The sequence below is a fragment of the Protopterus annectens genome, chromosome 1.part2 (assembly GCF_019279795.1).
Source record: "Protopterus annectens isolate FY-2018-M chromosome 1.part2, PAN1.0, whole genome shotgun sequence".
Lineage (NCBI taxonomy): Eukaryota > Metazoa > Chordata > Ceratodontiformes > Protopteridae > Protopterus > Protopterus annectens.
Genome location: NC_056727.1, coordinates 442,761,135 through 442,778,153, shown reverse-complemented (window position 1 = coordinate 442,778,153; position 17,019 = coordinate 442,761,135). Strand labels below are relative to the sequence as shown.

Here is a 17,019-nt window from a genome sequence, read left to right as displayed (position 1 = left end):
GCAGAGAAAAATGAGCCAGAAGAAACAGCAAAGACCAATGCACGAGTGTTGGAGTCTGAAGTCGAGCAAGATCTAAAGGGTTTATGCTTGGTATCTAATTTTTACCTACGCTGTTCCTGACTAGACACACTTCCCTCTTCAGTGTTTAAAACAGGACACCTCTCACTACAAGATACTGGGTACTGATGAAGGGTGTCAAAGGTACACATTCCCAGCAGTCACATTTTTGTAACCAAAGGCTGAATGTGCAGCACATGGACATAAAAAATCAAATCTTTCAAAAACTGATCCACACAAGACTTTTACTGCACAGTACTAAAGAATATGAGCAAGTCTTGCTGTAAAAAGCATTCCCTGGGAGCAGTTTTTAAGGAAACATGGGACACTAATGAAACAACTTCTGTCTGAATACAGAGACACAAGGCAGTGCATGAACAAAATTTTCCAAAACAATATCTAAAAGATGAAAATTGAAAACTTGTTGTCAATGACATCATGAGAGAGTATCACAGTAATACAGTTTTAGCAACATTTGTAAACTTTTCACTTTTTATTATACCGATCTACACAATGATAACATATTAGCGGCTACTCTTCCTCTAATGTTTTACCACTGTACAGTTCTCCATTTTGGCCTACTTTTGCATTTCATATTTTAGTCAGTTTGCATCTGCTACTGTAAATATTACCTTAAAGAAAATCTAAACAATTTGAGTGGTCTAGTAAAGAAACAATGAAGTAAAAGCAGTACACTAGTATAAGTAACATCTGGAAGTCACAATAACGCCTACTAGAGTACCAAATTATACTAATAAAAAGTTTCAAGTGTATTATATAACTTATCAAGGCGCCACAATATCGAAAATCTGTTCACTTCTGGTTATCCAACCTTCAGTCTATTACAAATTACTGTCAATAAGTTTCTTTATATTAATAACTTGAACACAACAAAACTAAAGGAAGCAGGAAGACGTGGTTAAATGTAAGTTTATTGGAATTAAGGATTGCAACATTCACAAGTAAATTGAGAACAGTCTACATTATTATGTAGAGGTTCTCTATTACAACCAAGTACCTAATGTTCACATCTCCTCTCAACTCAAAAATAACATTGCACATTTTAATGTACTATTGAAGTACATTTGTCTTCCCTTTTCACAGGAACATTCAGGTAGGTAGGTATTCTGATAATACAGAAATAATTATATATGTGTATATAGTTGGAGCTGTCCAACTCACAGCCAGAATTTATATGATGGAATGTCATTAAAATAAAAAAGCGCTGCTGCTTCCATGTTATGGCTGTATGTTTTGTGTTTGGTTCCTTAATGACTTTTTTGTCATGTCCTATAGTACAATACTGAGCAAATATTCATCAGGAATGTGTAATTTCTACAAAATAAGTTTAAGGCATTTGGCAGGTTGAGAAGTTTTCTTGTGCTTTTCTTTTTCTTAAACAGATGTTCCCTCCGTTAATTCTTCAGATTCTCCTTCCTGTAAGAAAACACAGTGTGTAAATGCGTTTATGAATATTGCTAAAAAATCAGTCCACACACGACGATAACACTTAGGTTAACAAAACAAAATATTTACATAGCATTTTAAGGAAGCTGCCACAGTGTAAAAAGCGGACTGTGACAGCATATATAATAAGCAAAAAACATACACATATAATGAAACTGAATATCAATACATGTAAATATAAAAAGATATACCCTATGCTTAATTCATACCTTCAACAAGGCACCCTTTTCAGCAAAGTTGGAAGTGAAGACATCATTGCCATAATAACATGCCACAATTATTGTAAATTTGGTGACTTGTTTTTAATTGGACAAAGTACTCACTTGGAAACTAGCAAAAATAAGGGAAATAACAGGATGCCAAATTATCACTAGTACAATTACAATTAGTTTACTATTATTTTGTTGAACACGTATGCAGATTTCAAAATTGTGTATCACAAGGGCAGGTGGTAAAAACCGCAACCTTCCGAATTCTTAAAACCAAAGCATGGAAGTGAGTGGTTCTTGCAAAATCACAGTTGACTTCACAGTGATTTTAAAGCAAAATTCAAACGGGTTCAAATGTCGAACATCATTTTTACCATATTCGACATATGGTAAAAACGGCATTCACATTTTCAGCCATTTGAGTCAATGAAACAACTCAAATATATTCTTTCAACAAAATGATAGTAAACCTTACAAAAACATTTTGGCTTCTGCGGCATGGTGCCATGTGGTGGGTAAGCCACTGATACCTTCTGCCATGTGAGCCCTAATATAACTTTTAAAAAGAGATTCACACATTTTTATATACGAGAAAATTTGCAAACTGATGCTGTCAACCACATACTTCATACAATGATGAGACAGCAAAATCAGATACGATAAATGACAATGCATAATTGGGCAAAGGAAAACAGACTAACAGCAGTTTTGAGTATAAACTAACAAGTGAAAAAGATTACATTATATTTTATGTTAAATGACCTGCAGGTAGACAAATGGTCTTGTCTCATATTAATTAAATTTTCCACAGGGGAAACTTAACAGAAAAGCAAATGCCAATAAAAGTCTGGGGGGGGGGGAGGGCACATTATACATTTTTGTAAGAAAAACAATTAAAGCAAATGCCATCACTCCAATAAATCAGAAGTGAAGAATATACAGTGACAACAGCACTAGTCAAGGACTAACTGCAGGAGACAATCAGTGAGAGCAATGAAGTACAAAGCATATCAAGTATGAGCTTCACATAACATTAGGTTTATTTTCTGAGTTCTAATACACATTAGATGCTTTTACACAGGGCTTACAACTTCCAGAAGAAAGCTCTGCAGAGCTGTTCAACTTAGAATACACAGTAGCTAGTTTTAGGCTAAACAAACAGGGAATAAAGCTGGTCTTAACTAACCCTTAAGGAAAAAGGATTATACAATGGGCAGAATAAGCAAGAACCGTTTAACGTCGTCTTCAAAGGACTGAATAAAATAATCAAATCACATGCACCAGACACCTTTAATTTCTAAGATGGTGAATATGGGGCAACACCAGCAACGAGAAAGGGAAAACCTTGGGGGGGGGGGTATTCCTGACCACATGAGATACAGCAGACAGTTAAGTTTCACAGGGATGGGGGTAAAGGCAGTGATCTGCATTTATCAGTGGTCAAATTTTACCATAAGAAGAGAGAATTCTGCTGACAACTGCCTCTTAAGAGGTACCAGAAATCGTGCAGCTATTTGGAGCCTACTTGATCACACCTACCCTTTCATCATGCACACAAGATACAAGTAGCTTATTATACATATGTATACACACTATATATATATATATATATATATATATATATATATATATATATATATATCCCCCCCAAGCACGCACACCACACACACACTTGTGCAAACACCATTATAGGCTACAAAAGTTAGTGGTTCTCAGAGGGAAAATTGAGGCAGGTGATCAAAATAAAAAAATGGAAACCATTGTTAAAAGTACCTCCCTAAAAAGATGCAAAATAGATCTAACAACATATTATTAAATGGATAAGAATGTATACTTGTCCACTTTACATAAAACCCCATCAGCAATTGTGACAAAAGGACAACTCACAGGCAGGGGGATGTGGACAGTATCTTCACGAAGGAGGAACCATCATAAATCAACTAATAAAGTTAACACAGTTGTTACATATAACATCAAGGACTGTTCTTGGTGGGTCCCAGGCTAGGCTGAATCCCAGGCACTGCCACCAGGGTGGAAAGAGCCAGAGGACAAATCAAGGACAAAGATCACATGGTCAAGCTGTGTAGGATAGACTTGCTAAAAATAGCCAGACTCAAGCAGCTTTTGAGACAACTGCTGAAACTGTGCAACAAGTTGCTGAAGCAGAAATGTCAGCAGCAAAAACATTTTTGACACAAACACTAAAGGTTGCTACTCATTTGGCACATTGAGCTTTGAATGCCATAAACAAACTCTACAACAGAAGGAGGAAACCGATACAGAATAAAGCAAAGTCCCAAGACTGGAAAAACTCCCTTATCCGCCTCAACAAAAAGTTGAGATCCCTCATCAAATCCTCTAAAGCTAGCTATGAAAACAGAATTGCAGGGGATAGTAAAGACAATCACAAGGCCTTCTATAGTTATGTAAAGAATATCCACGGCAATACCCAGATTTGCTCTGAGCTACTGCACAATGGTACCACCTATACTGAGCTAACAGATACTGCCAATATGCTGGCCGACAGATTCGGTGCTAACTTTACACCCCCCCCCCCCAAAAGGACAAATCACAATACCAGTAGATTGCCAGGCACCCAGTATTACTGCTGCACAGGTTAAAACAGCACTGTCCAAGGCCAAGAATACAGCTTCTATGGGACCTGACAATATCCCTTGGCTGTATTCTACATGAACTACAGAGTGAACTGACACCTTGCCAGTGTGCCCTGTTCAATCACAGCCTCACCTCAGGCTTTGTCCCTACCGAATGGCACACTGCTACAGTCATCCCTCTCGCACAAAGGAGAGGCGACTACAGACCCTGGGAATTATCGCCCAATTAGCCTGAGGAGTCTGATATGCAAAGCTATGGAACGCATCAACATGGACCTAATAAACAAGGATACAGGGGATCTCCAAACTCTGGATCCTACACAGTTTGATTTTTGTGAAGGGTAGATCATGCCTGTTCAACTTGTTTGACTTCTTTGAGTCAGACACCAGAGCTGTGGATGAAGGTAAGGTGGTTCATGCACCCTACCTTGATTTGGCCAAGGCCTTTGATACCATTCCCCACTCAGGAATCATAGAAAAGCTCACTAAGCTAGGCATCGACCCCTATATCACTAAGTGGGTTGCAAACTGGCTCACAGACAGAACCCACCATGTGAAAGTCAGACTGCTGACCAGTCACAAGTGAAGTCCCACAGGGTTCGGTCCTGGGTCCTCTCCTGTTTGGTACCTACTTCTCTGATGTCCAGGCCAACACAAAGGGACTCTGGCTGACAAAGTTCGCAGACGACTGCAAGTTGGGAGCTATTATTAACTCCCCAAGTGATGTTGACATCCTACAGAAAGGCCTCAATGACACCAACGACTGGTGTCAGAACCATGGCCTTAAGCTCAATGCAAAAAAAGTCATCATCCCCCTTGGGAAAAACCCAGTTTCCTTGAATTACAGCATTGTTGGTAGTTCACTGAACCCAGAAGGCGTTATAAGAGATCTGGGAACACAGGTTAACAGCAACCTCACTTTTGACTACCACATTGCCACGGTGGTCAGGAAGTCCTATGTGGCACATCTCATTACTAAGGGTTTTGCATGCAGGAAGAAAGATCATTGTCTCCCTCTACTCTTCCCTCATTAGGCCACAATCATCTAGTACAATGCCCCATTTGGCATCTACCTCACTAGACACCTGCAACAACTGGAGAGGCCACAAAAGTACCTCACAAAGAGTATCCTAAGCTTTAAACACCACTTATATGGATAAACTCAAAAAACTCCAACTATTCTCCGTCTCATATCACCTACTTCGAGGCGATCTCTGCTTGACTTACAAAGCCATGTCTGACCTAGCTCTGTTAGAAATGCTACATCTAAAGAAATCCCAATCCCTCCAGACCACACGCTCCAGGGACCTCAACCTCATTACCACAATCAATAAAACATGCTGGAGGGACAGGTTCATAACCCAGCGACTGCCCATGCTATGGAATAGACTTCCCATACATGTCAAGCAGAGCACCTCACTGGCCCTCTTCAAGAGGAATCTTGATGAGTGGATGGGAAATAGAAAATTCACCCCGGGGATCACTCCAGTGGCTCTACTTGACAGAGGCACTAGGACCTAAGGTTGAGTGGCACGATGCCAGGGTAATCCTATGGGCTAGGCTTTTAAAGGCTCCAGGGCCATTAGCCTAGTACACACCTATGAACCTATCAGTGTATGACTAGCCTACAGATGGCAGAAAACAGCACAACTGGTAATCCACTTGGATAGCGGATACTTTTGGAACTGCAAACCTTTCCTTCTCTGAAACAAAGATAAGAAGCTGTTGATTTTTCTAAACTCTCACAGCCTCCTCATGTAGCATATGAGCTGCCAATGCACACACAGGGTGTGAATGGCCCAGTTTTTTCCTGTTACCTGCCATTACAAAGAATTTTAAGAGTTATGGACTGCTGCAGGGAAAATCCTATACTGCCATCTTCCTGAGGAAGCATGGATTCACCTAGAAAGACACCCTAGTAAAAAGCCAAACATGGCTCTCCACTTACAATGTCCTGCAGACACAAAAAGCAGGTGATGATGGCCACTTTCCAAGAAGTAAATGTCAATGCTCCAAAGCTTGCCTGTTATGAATCTCTGGTCCTACACAGGTGACAGGTTCCCCAAAAAGATGACAGCTATGACAGATATGCAACGCTCTTAAGGAAAAGGGAAGTACAATTTTGTAAGAAGTTACCATTACAGTACATGGCCTTCTGATCACTGTTGCAATATTCATAATGAATGGGTTTATCACCGCTGACATCTGTGGTACCAAAGCATTACCTTCCCAGGATCGCATGTCTGACATGTGACTTCAACTCATAAGCACTGGGGCATACAGGCAGACTACAAGCATAATTCCTCAGACTATCTCCAAGCCAGTGGCCTGAAGACCCAGACAGTGAGGGACTGGTCAGTTAAAAAGGATGAAGTAGTGTGGAGGCCCCTTTTGTTCTGAGACGCTGTCCACAATATAGGGCTAGGAGGATAAAGAGTATGGCAGTGACAGTATGAAAAAAGAATGAAGGGGACAGGAGGGTGGGAAAGAATACTGCAACAGTAATCAGCAGGACATCTACTGTTATGGTAAATTCTTATACAACTGTACTAAGCCCTGACTGAAATCACTGTTACAGTACTCATAATGAACGGGTGATTTCCAGAGTGGAAGGGGGTGTAAGGGTGGCTGATTACTGAGCTGCAGTTCTGTCCAAGAGGCCCTAGACCTTAAGAATGCATCAATCCTGTAGTGTTTAGTGAAGTTGTGTACAGAGGACCAGGTGACAACTTCTAGTATGGTCCTTGCATACACCCCTTTGCAGAAGACCTCCAGATGATACTACTACCTTGGCAGAATGAACATGAAGGCAATAACTTACCATGTAGAGAACAGTAACAGGAGATGGTCTTAGAGATCCAGCTTGCAATAGTTTGTTTAGACACTGGTTGGCCCAATTTTGAGTGATAAAAGAGACAAACAGTAGGCCAGATTTTCTAATGGACGTGGTTTTGTCCAGATGGAATCTCAACTTATTGTTTACATCTGGAGTGAGAGCTTTAGGACCAACCTGTTTTCAGGTACCACTAAATTTTCCTCATATGCTGTTTGGCTAGAGGGAGCATTGGAATAGCTGCTGCCATGAGTCCAAAGTCCCTTAGTATTTCTCTTGCAGAGCACTGACTATAGGTGGTCAGGTGATAAAAGTAATCTGCAAGGCTCTGCACGTTTTCCTGATGCAGGTACGTCCCTGCATCTTTATGGTATCCAGTCTGCAGCCTAGGAAAACTATGTTCTGAGTTGGCTGCATGGAAGACTTTTGGTAGTTGATGGTGAACCCCAACTAGTTGGGGTGTTGCATGAGTGAAGAGGGGAAGCTTGGATTAACAAGTCATTTAAATACGGAAAACTATGGATTCTCAGTGTCCAACAGAAGGCAAATGCTGGAGCCAAATACTTTGTGGGAACTCTTGGGGCTGTGGGAAGCCCAAAAGGCAAAGCAATAAACTGAAAGTGAGATGACTCAGTAGAACAAAACGTGAAGAATCTCTTGTGTGTGTGTGTGTGGGGGGGATGCAACTTTTAGGTCTGCAGACGCTACAAAAGCCTGAGGTAGAATGAACACAGGCAGAGTGGGGTAGGGAAAGCCTTTTGAAAATTGGGACTTTCAGAAAAGTTCTTGGCAGAGAGATCTAGTATAGGTGTCCACTGCCCTTTCTTTCCACGGTAATAGAAAAAGTATGGAGTAAAAACACTTTCCCAGAAATTCCTGGGGTATTTGGTTCTATTGTCTCTTGTGCATGCAGTTCTCATAGGATGGGTAGAGGCAGGTGCATCTGTTTGTGTGGGGGTGGTATGCCATTTAGAGGAGGGATTTACATCCAAGACATGGTGCACCCCTTTTTTATAATCTAACACACCTATTGCCTTGTGGTAATCTTTACCCAGGTGGAGACTGACTGGGTGAGCCTTTCTGAGAGTGGTAGGGCCTGGATGGGGGAATGCTGCATGTCAGACTTTGTAGATAGTCACAGAAATTGGTCTCCATAGGTAGGCCTCCCAGAAAAGGGATCTATTTGGTTTCTCTGCTGAATCTCTTTCTGACAGTCTTCCTGTATTTCAAGCTGTGCTTAGAATCTCTTCTAACCAAAGAGGTGGGTTTCACCGGGTAGTTCCTCAGGTACCAGAGTATGGAGATTAATAAAATTATCTGCAGTCCTTCATAATTTACCCTTGTTCTTGAAGGGTTTTAAAAAGATTGGCTGCCTAAGGTCCAAACAGGAGGTTTTTGTCTAAAAGGGAATCTATAATTTTAGCTTTCAAGTCCTCAGGTATGGGTTTTGTGCAATCGTGTGTACCTGCGGAGGATGGAATCAATGTCAGCTGCTCTGGACGAGGCCTCTACAGCATCATAACTTTTAATGCTGTGCCTGACTACTTGTGTAGCCTGATAAGTAGAGACATTTGTTATTTAAAATCAGTCCCTTATGGGGTCACCATTACCTTGTTTAAAGAACTCAGGATGGATATCAAGTACTTGGTCATTTGGGTTTAGTAATTATAGCTCTGAATGCCAAAGTAGAGGCGGTATAAACCTTTTTACCCTACATATCTATTGCCCTACTAACCTCGTCTGAAGGGAGGGCAATGTCATTAAGTAGCAGCTTAGACAATTTATCAGAAGAGAGGTACTGCAGAGGGGTCTGGCACAGGATTTTTAAACAAGAACTTAAGATCATCTGGGACTTTATAAAATCTGTCTGACCTTTTGATGACAGGAGACTGCAAGTCAGGGACAGCGGAAATGGCTTGAAAGGCATCCAAGAATGCCTCAAGAACGGGGAATTGAGTAAGGGGTGGGACTGCCCATTTCCAAGAGGTTGCCGTATCCTTTTCTGAGCCTCTAAATTGCCTAAACTCCCACTCAAGATATTTAACCATGTTTAATATTCTCTCTACAAAAGAAGCTTCTTCTACAGGAGAGTCAGGAGAAAAGGAGTCTTCATCTTTTGAACAGAATTGGTCAGGGGAGTGGATTTGAGATGCACCAGGGACTGATCCGAATAAGAAGCCTCCTCACCTTCAAAGGGAGATGAATCTACAGCAACCTTTTGAGGAGTGGTGGTGTGGAGCTGGGAGGAAAAAGATGGTTCCCTCAGGGCCATAATGGCCTTGTACAGGTCTTGAAAATTATCTAACCATTCCCTCTCCCTAGAAGGGGGAGAAGGAGTTACTTGTTTATTTGTCTGGCATTTCTTCTTTGGTGTGACATCTGCCTAAAGCAAACTTGGTAATTTAGATCCCAGATGTTTACATGGCATCTCCTCCCTAACTAGTATCTAGGGAATGCTTTCTGGACCCTCAGAGATGATATGTGGTTCTGCTTTATCCGTAGGTTCCTCAGTCATAATAGCCTCAGATACTGTACTGGCCTCCAACTGTGTTTTGGTAGAGGACATCCGAGAAGGAACCAGATGTACCATGGGATGTCCTTACATTCACTGCTGCAGTATTATTAACATTCAGGATTCCCTGCCATCGAAGCCTGCCGTCTGGCCAGTATATCAAAGACTTCCTGTTGCATTTAAAGGTATGTCTGAACATCACTCAAACACTCCTTGCATATCGTAGGGCATAAAGGTGATATTCAGGCTTACCATAAACAGAACTTCTTTGCCACCGGTCTGAATGCATCTTTCAATGGTCTGTTTACCTGCGTCCATTTTGCCAGTTGAATGCATTTTCGTTATCCAGTGATTACCTACACCTGTTTGCACTGTAGATAAGTGCAAAGTTGGGTTTTTTTGTTTTCTCTTCCTTTTTTGTGCTCCTTGGGGTTGATGTCATGCAGAAAGGGTGAATGTGAGTGTAGGAGACAGATTCCCCATAAAGACTGCCACAATTAAGTGTCTTTTTTGTCTAGGAGCATCTCATGACCATATGTCTTGTTCTATTTGCCAGGCGTTTGTTCCGAAAACCCTTCACAGTAGACTTTCTTCCCTTTCCTTGTATCTTAAGAACCAGAGTCTTAAGCTTCTTGCTAAAGATACAAAGGATGGTATTTCCCACCCTGAGGGTCAGCCATTAGAAGAAGGTGAAAAGGGTATGACTGGAATCTTCTGCTGTCCAGTCTCTGCCAAATGTTTGTCCCAAGGTTAATAAAAACCTGGAGGCTCACCTGGCTGTGTTGTTGGATTCCTCTACAGCGACCGTGTTAGAAGCTGGAGAAGTTCCGGCTGGCAGCATGTCCGATGAGGCTTTGCAGGTATTCTCCTTGGATATTCAGGGTGAACCATGGCTGTGCCCCATCCCCCCCCCGGGGAGCCTAGGGGAGTTCCTCAGATTTTTAGTTGGGGAAGAAGTTTCTACTACAGTTCTCGACTACCGTTCTGGGTCAGAGTCTTCAGGTTTTTTTTGGAGGGGACGTTCCCTTAAACAAACAAAAAACTAAACACGTTTCTTCTGCTCCTAGGGATCCTCAAAGTGAGGCTTTCACTCAGGGGCTGTTTTCTGCTTTAATGTCTTTAAAGCCACCTCCAGGGGTTTCAGTTCCTGCTCCTCCTTGGTCCTCTACTCCTCTTACAAGGCCTAGAGAACAGGAATCTTCTGTGACTGAGTCAGAGTCTGATGATACATCCCCGATTTATTCTACTCAAATTCCTATCTATTAGTCCTGATGCTCCTTTTGAGGGAATTTCCTTTTTGATACACTCTCTAGGATGATGGATTTTTTTAAGTGGGATTGTGCTCAGGTCCCTCTGATCCACAGGAGGCACTGCGAGTTGCTACAGCTGGAGTCTCCTAAACCTGCGGCTATTCCTCCTGTTTTGCCTGCTTTGGTGAATGTTTTTTTTTTCCAACTCATGCTCCCAAGAAACCTGACAGGTTTTATAGGGTGCTTGAGGATGGTTTCTTTTTGTATAAACATCCTGCTGCTGACCCTTCTGTGGTTTCTGTAGCCTTTGATAAACAGTCTCAATTGCTTCCTTCACCCAAGTTATTGCCTTCTGACAAAGATAGCAGAACTATGGAACGGCTGGGTAAGAAGGTTTACAGCTCTGCTACCCTAGGTTTTAGGGCTATTAATTATCACACCCATATGTCTAGGTATGTATTCTTTCTCAGGCCTGTGAACTTATTTCTGATTTTTCTGACTCGGAGGGTAAAACTTTTGTTCTTTCCTTGCTAGGGACTTTCTCTCAAATCATTCTTCATTCTGTTAAATGTAGTTATGAAGCGGAAGATGCCTTTTCTTGGGCTGCTGTTTTTGGTTCTGTTATGAAGAGATATTCTTGTCTTAGGCTCCAGCCTCTACCTGATGATATTAAAGCTAAGTTGTTGGAGGCTCCCCTGGATTCTAAACTTTTCTTTGGGGAAGAGTCTGCTGGTTTGTTTAAATTCTTTCAGGATAAGGGTAAGGCTTTACAGGAGCTTAAACGTGTTTTTGTTTCTCCTGTGCCTAAATTTCAGAGAAACTGTCTATCCCACTAAGCCTGCCTTTGTTCGTAGGCATTCCTGCCCTTCTACTAACGCCAAGAAGAGTGGCAAACGGGCTCCTCCTGCTAAGGCTACTCAATTTTCCGGGTTTTCAAAACCTTCCTTTCCAGACAAACCAGGAGATGTATGACTATCCATCTCCTCTCCCAGCCACATTCCACTTTCTCTTTGCCTTTCTTTTTCTCTTCCAGCTTGGCTTCAGATCATTCAAAATTCTTGGGTTCTGTCGATCATTCATCAGGGGTACTTCATGGTGTGGAAATCCTGCCCTTCTTTTATGGGCATTTCTCAACCTCCTCAGGAACAGCTTCTCTTTTTCCCAGAGATTCTTCAAGCTCTCTTGACTCAGGGTACTATTCAAGAGGTGCCTGTGTCCCAAAGGGGAAAGAAGTCTCCTCCAGACTGTTTCTGGTACCAAGAAACGAGGGCACTTGGAGACCTTTTTAAAAGTGCCTTCCTTTCGGATGTCTCTTCATATTGTTTCCTCTCCTGCTCCTTCAGGCCTATAAGGAGTCTCTGGATCTCAAGGATGCTTATCCCCATATTCCAAATCCATCCTCTCTTCAGGAAAATTTTCCATTTGTTTCTTCCTGGCATTTTCAGTTCTTTGCTTTTCCCTTTGGCCTTTCTACTGCCTCAAGAGTGTTCACCAAATGACTGGTTCCTGTGATTGCTTTTTACAGACTTCAAAGATCCAGATATTTCCTTACGTAGGCTATCTGTTGATTCAGGCATCCTCTCCACAGACTCTTTTGCAAAATATTAATTTTGCCATTTTCCTTCTTCAGAGTCTGGGGTTCACAAATTACAAAGTCTTTTCTGACTCCTTCTCAGGATCATGTTTTTCTGGGTTGCAAGATTCGGTCAGTGCCTAAGAATGCATCCCTCCCCCATCTGAAGGCCTTAAATCTCACTTTTTCTTTCACACTCTTCTTCTCTGGCTTCCATTACCGCCAGGGAATTTCTGAGAGCTCTGGGTTTCATGGCATCCACCATTCTAATGCTCCCTCTGGCAAAACTTCACATGAGAAAATTTTCAGTGGTTTCTGAAGTCAGTGTGGCTTCAATATGCACATCCTCTAGACTTTTTAGTTCCTCTTCTTCCTTGTCTCCAACAGGAACTTCACTGGTGGATTCGGCACTTGTCTCTGAACCCAGGTATCCCTTTTCATTCCCTCTTCCCTCTCAGGTACTGTTCAAAGACTCTTCAGACGTGGGTTGGGGGGTGACTTTTGGCTCCCTGAAGGTACAGGGGATGTGGTCGCCTCGCCAGCGGATGGAGCACATCAATGTCAAAGAGATGAGAGCTCTTCCACTGGCCCTTCAGGCCTTTCATCCTCTTCTCTCCAGGGCCTCTCAAGATATTCACAGACAATACTACAGTGATGTGGTACATCAATAAACAGGAAGGAACGAGATCCTACCTTCTTTGCCGACTGGCACTTCTGGTATGGGATATTGCTGTCAAGTATCAAGTGACTCTTTAGGGGAATTACATCCCTTCCAGTTAGAACATTATAGCAGACACTCTGAGCAGGTCCTTAACTCACTCTCATGAATGGATGCTTCACAGGGATGTGTTTCTGGACATTATTCACCAGTGGGGTACTCCTCAAGTGGATCTTTTTGCCTCCCTTCTGAACAGACAACTTCCTCTGTTTTGTGCCAGAGTCCCAGGTCCTCTGGTATGGAAGGTGGACACCCTCTCATTTTCTTGGAAGGGGATGTTTATGCATTCCCACCCCTTATTCTCATTCCGAAAGCCCTGTTCAAAATTCAACAGGATACTGCCAAAATCTTGGTGGTGACTCCCTTTTGGCTGTGACAGCACTGGTTTCCTCTATCTCTGCATCTAGCCAGGGGCAATCATCACAACTTACCTCACAGGGGGGATCTAATCACACAAGATAAGGGATCTTTCATTCATCCCCACCTGCCCATGCTTCAACGGACATTGTGGGTGATAGGATTTTGATTCATCATACACACCTTTTTTCTGAGGACGTGATGCAAGTCCTGTAGGAGGCCAGGAAATCCTACTTATCCAAATGGAAGAGGTTTTCTACTTGGTGTTTGCTTGTAACCTGAACCCACTTACATTGGATGTTCGTTTGGTTCTCTCTTATTTGTGCGAGCTGCTCAATGATGGTTTGGCCTATTCTTCTATTAAGGCCTACGTATCATCTATCTCTGCTTGTCTGCCTTTATCTCTTTTTAGCTTCTAGATGTGAGGTTAAAAAATTTCTCAAAGGCGTCCTTAATATTAAAATTCCCAGGAAGCCGGTTCCGCTTCCCTGGGATCTTAATTTTGTTTTGGAGACGTTGACTCAGGCTCCTTTTGAGCCTGCCGTTTCAGCTTCCTTGCAACATTGTACTTGGAAAACTGTTCTGTTAGCTCTTACTTCTGCCAGATAGGTGTCTTGAGTTGCAGGCTCTTATGGCTTGTCCTCCTTTTTTGACTTTTCATGAGGACAGGGATTCCTTGCGCACTAATCTCTCTTTCATTCCTTAGGTGGTTAATGAGCTTACCCTTAATCAGTCTATTAATCTGCCTACTTTTCCCCCACTCTGCAGTCTGACAGTGAGAGGGTGCTGCATACTTGGATGTGCATAGGCAACTCAGAATTTATTTGGGTCAGACTAAGGCTATTCAAAAATCTGATCAGTTGTTTGTTTCTTTTCATCCTAGATCTTAGAGTTTAGCTGTATCCAATATGCATACTTCTTCTTGGATTCCTAAGGCTATTTCCTTTTGTTACAACTTTCATGGCAACAGCCTTCCTTCTTCAGTCAAGACTCATTCTTCCAGAGAGGTGGCTTCCTCTGGTGCTTTTTTCATGGGTTTAGATACTAATTTTACTCTTGACGCAGCTACCTGGTCTTCTGTACATACTTTAAGCACTACAACTTGGATGGAATCTCTAGAGCTAGGGCTGATTTTGCTAGTGCCATTTTCCATGACTTCCTAGGGGACTCTTCTTTCTACTTCTTCCCCCTACCAAGTTTCCTCCTGAACTTTAGCACACTCCCAGATATTAAGATTGCTGCAGCAGTGAATGTAAGGACACAGTACAGCTGTGTAAAATCTTACCATAACAGTAGATATCCTTGCCTTCACTGCTGTAGTATTTGCTCCCTCCCTCGATCCCCCTTGTCCTTTACCTTTCCTGGATACACAGGTTGCCTCTTGGGTTCCATAGACTGGTGCTACTGAGGCAATCAATTCTGTTTATGGTAAGCCAGAATGCCACCTTTATCCCCTACAGTATGCAAGGAACACTTGAGTGATGTTCAGGCATACCTTTAAATGCAACAAGAAGTGTTTAGTATACTGGCTGGATGATGAGCTTCCACGGCAGGGAATCCCAAATGTTAAGAATACTGCAGCAGCGAAGGCGATGACATCTAACGTTATGGTAAGATTTTACACAACTGGACTTTCTGAAACCTCAGTGGGTACATTAGAGTTAGAAAGGGTCAACTGAGTTTCTGACCTAGGTCTTTTTAGCTTAAGTGGTAACAGTATGTCTGGGGAAGCAGAATTTGCCATCACGGAGTGGGTTAAGCTTTTAAGATGTTGGATCTCCAGAAAAGTATTGAGCAAAGACAAATGGGATTGCGACATCTTGGGTACAAATGATTGGCAAATGGTAGAGGCCCTGTAGTCATGTTCTGCTCCTAAGCAGACAAGACAATGGGCATGCAAATCTTTGCACAGAATTTGTTTACTGCACTTCCACTTACCCTGTGTTTGGGCTAGTGCTGAGACAGTCTGAGGAATTTCATTTGTACACCCATCTATATATCCTGAGATTATGAGATGAGGTCACACATTGTATGTACAATCCTGGGAAGACGATGCTTTGGTACCTCAGCCAGACGTCAACAAGGATAACCCATTCATTATGAATATTGCAATAGGTGATTTCAGTCAGGAGATCATCAAATGCTTACACCTTGACTGTGGAATAACCGAGAGCCTTTGGACACAGGTGCCTGAAGTAGGTCAGGATCAACTGCAGACTGAGCAGCTGGGGTGGTACTGGGTATTGTTCCACCCAAACTGAGAACTTTTCCAGAAGGAATTTTTCTTGATAAATCTCAATTACCTTGGACACCCCCCAATGGCAAGTATGGAGAAATACACAGTACTCCGGGGTTCAAATGACTGATGTGGAGTACCTTTCTCCAGACGGAATCACAAGCCCTGCACTGTACATGAGCAAAGGTAAGCTTGTCCCCAACAGACTTTCAGGGGACTTTAAGCCTGCCAAGCTCTCGCTGCTGTTGTGTATGTTGCAATGACAGTTATGGAGAACTTGGCGTGTAGAGGCACATTACCCTTGAATGACAGCAACGGCAGAGCTCAGAGGAGCTGCTGAGGAAATTGCTGTGCTCCAAAGGGAGACCGGGTAGGCTGCTCCCTACCAAATGACACCCTCCCAAGAACAGAAATCCAATTGGGATTCCTGGCCAGGAGCAAGTGTGCTGTAGGGCTCTTGCATAGCCCATAAATGCCTGACATTTGTATCTTTGGAACAAATGGGAATTGGTTGCCAGTATTTGAGTCACTGGGCAAGTTCCATGGGGGAGGAAAAAAATCTTTGGCTGCGGGAACAGAAAATCCATTAAAAGACTGGTGGGGCTTTCCACCACTCTAGGGCCAATCAACAATGATCATACACTTACAGCAGGTCAAAAATGCAAATGGCACCATGAAGACTGCGGCAGCCAAATACCCAGAAAGCACAGCAGAGCTACAGCAGGTCTGTACCAGGGCCATGACCTTTTTATCATTCTCTCTCAATAAATCTCATTATAAAGACATATGTCTGTAGTGTTTCTCCCCAGCCCGCTGCTGAAAATTGGCTTTGTTCCAAGCTGGACTTTCCCAGTTAACAAATGTTAAATAAATAAAAAATAAAATAAAAAAAATCAAGAGAAACTGTAGTGTGTCCAACATCTTGATGAACTTATGCTGAGGCAGGGTCAGGGAGAAAATCTTCCAGTTTTTGATGACCCAGAGGGAAAGCATCCAAGGAGTGTTCACAGGAGGGTACCTGCAGACACTCATTGGGCAGGGCTACCAGAAGCTATTCATCCAGGTATAGGAACACTAGGAGAACCTCCTCCTGTAAGGATTCTGCCAATCTTGGCAGACAACTTTGTGAAGGCTCTAGGTCCTGATAAAAGTGCAAATGGCAATACTTTGTATTAGAAATGATGTCCACTCT

The 17,019-nt window shown here is 42.5% G+C and overlaps 1 protein-coding gene across 1 annotated transcript in view; it reads right to left on the bottom strand.

Annotated features, from left to right (window-relative positions):
* Positions 1 to 969: 969 nt before the first annotated feature.
* RRBP1 (ribosome binding protein 1) overlaps positions 970 to 17,019 on the bottom strand; it is a gene marked incomplete in the record, with an annotated part of 1,023,325 nt that continues 1,007,275 nt past the window's right edge. Inside the window, 1 exon segment of the mRNA XM_044056904.1 lies at positions 970 to 1,494. Coding sequence (XP_043912839.1) covers positions 1,453 to 1,494 — 42 coding nt within the window.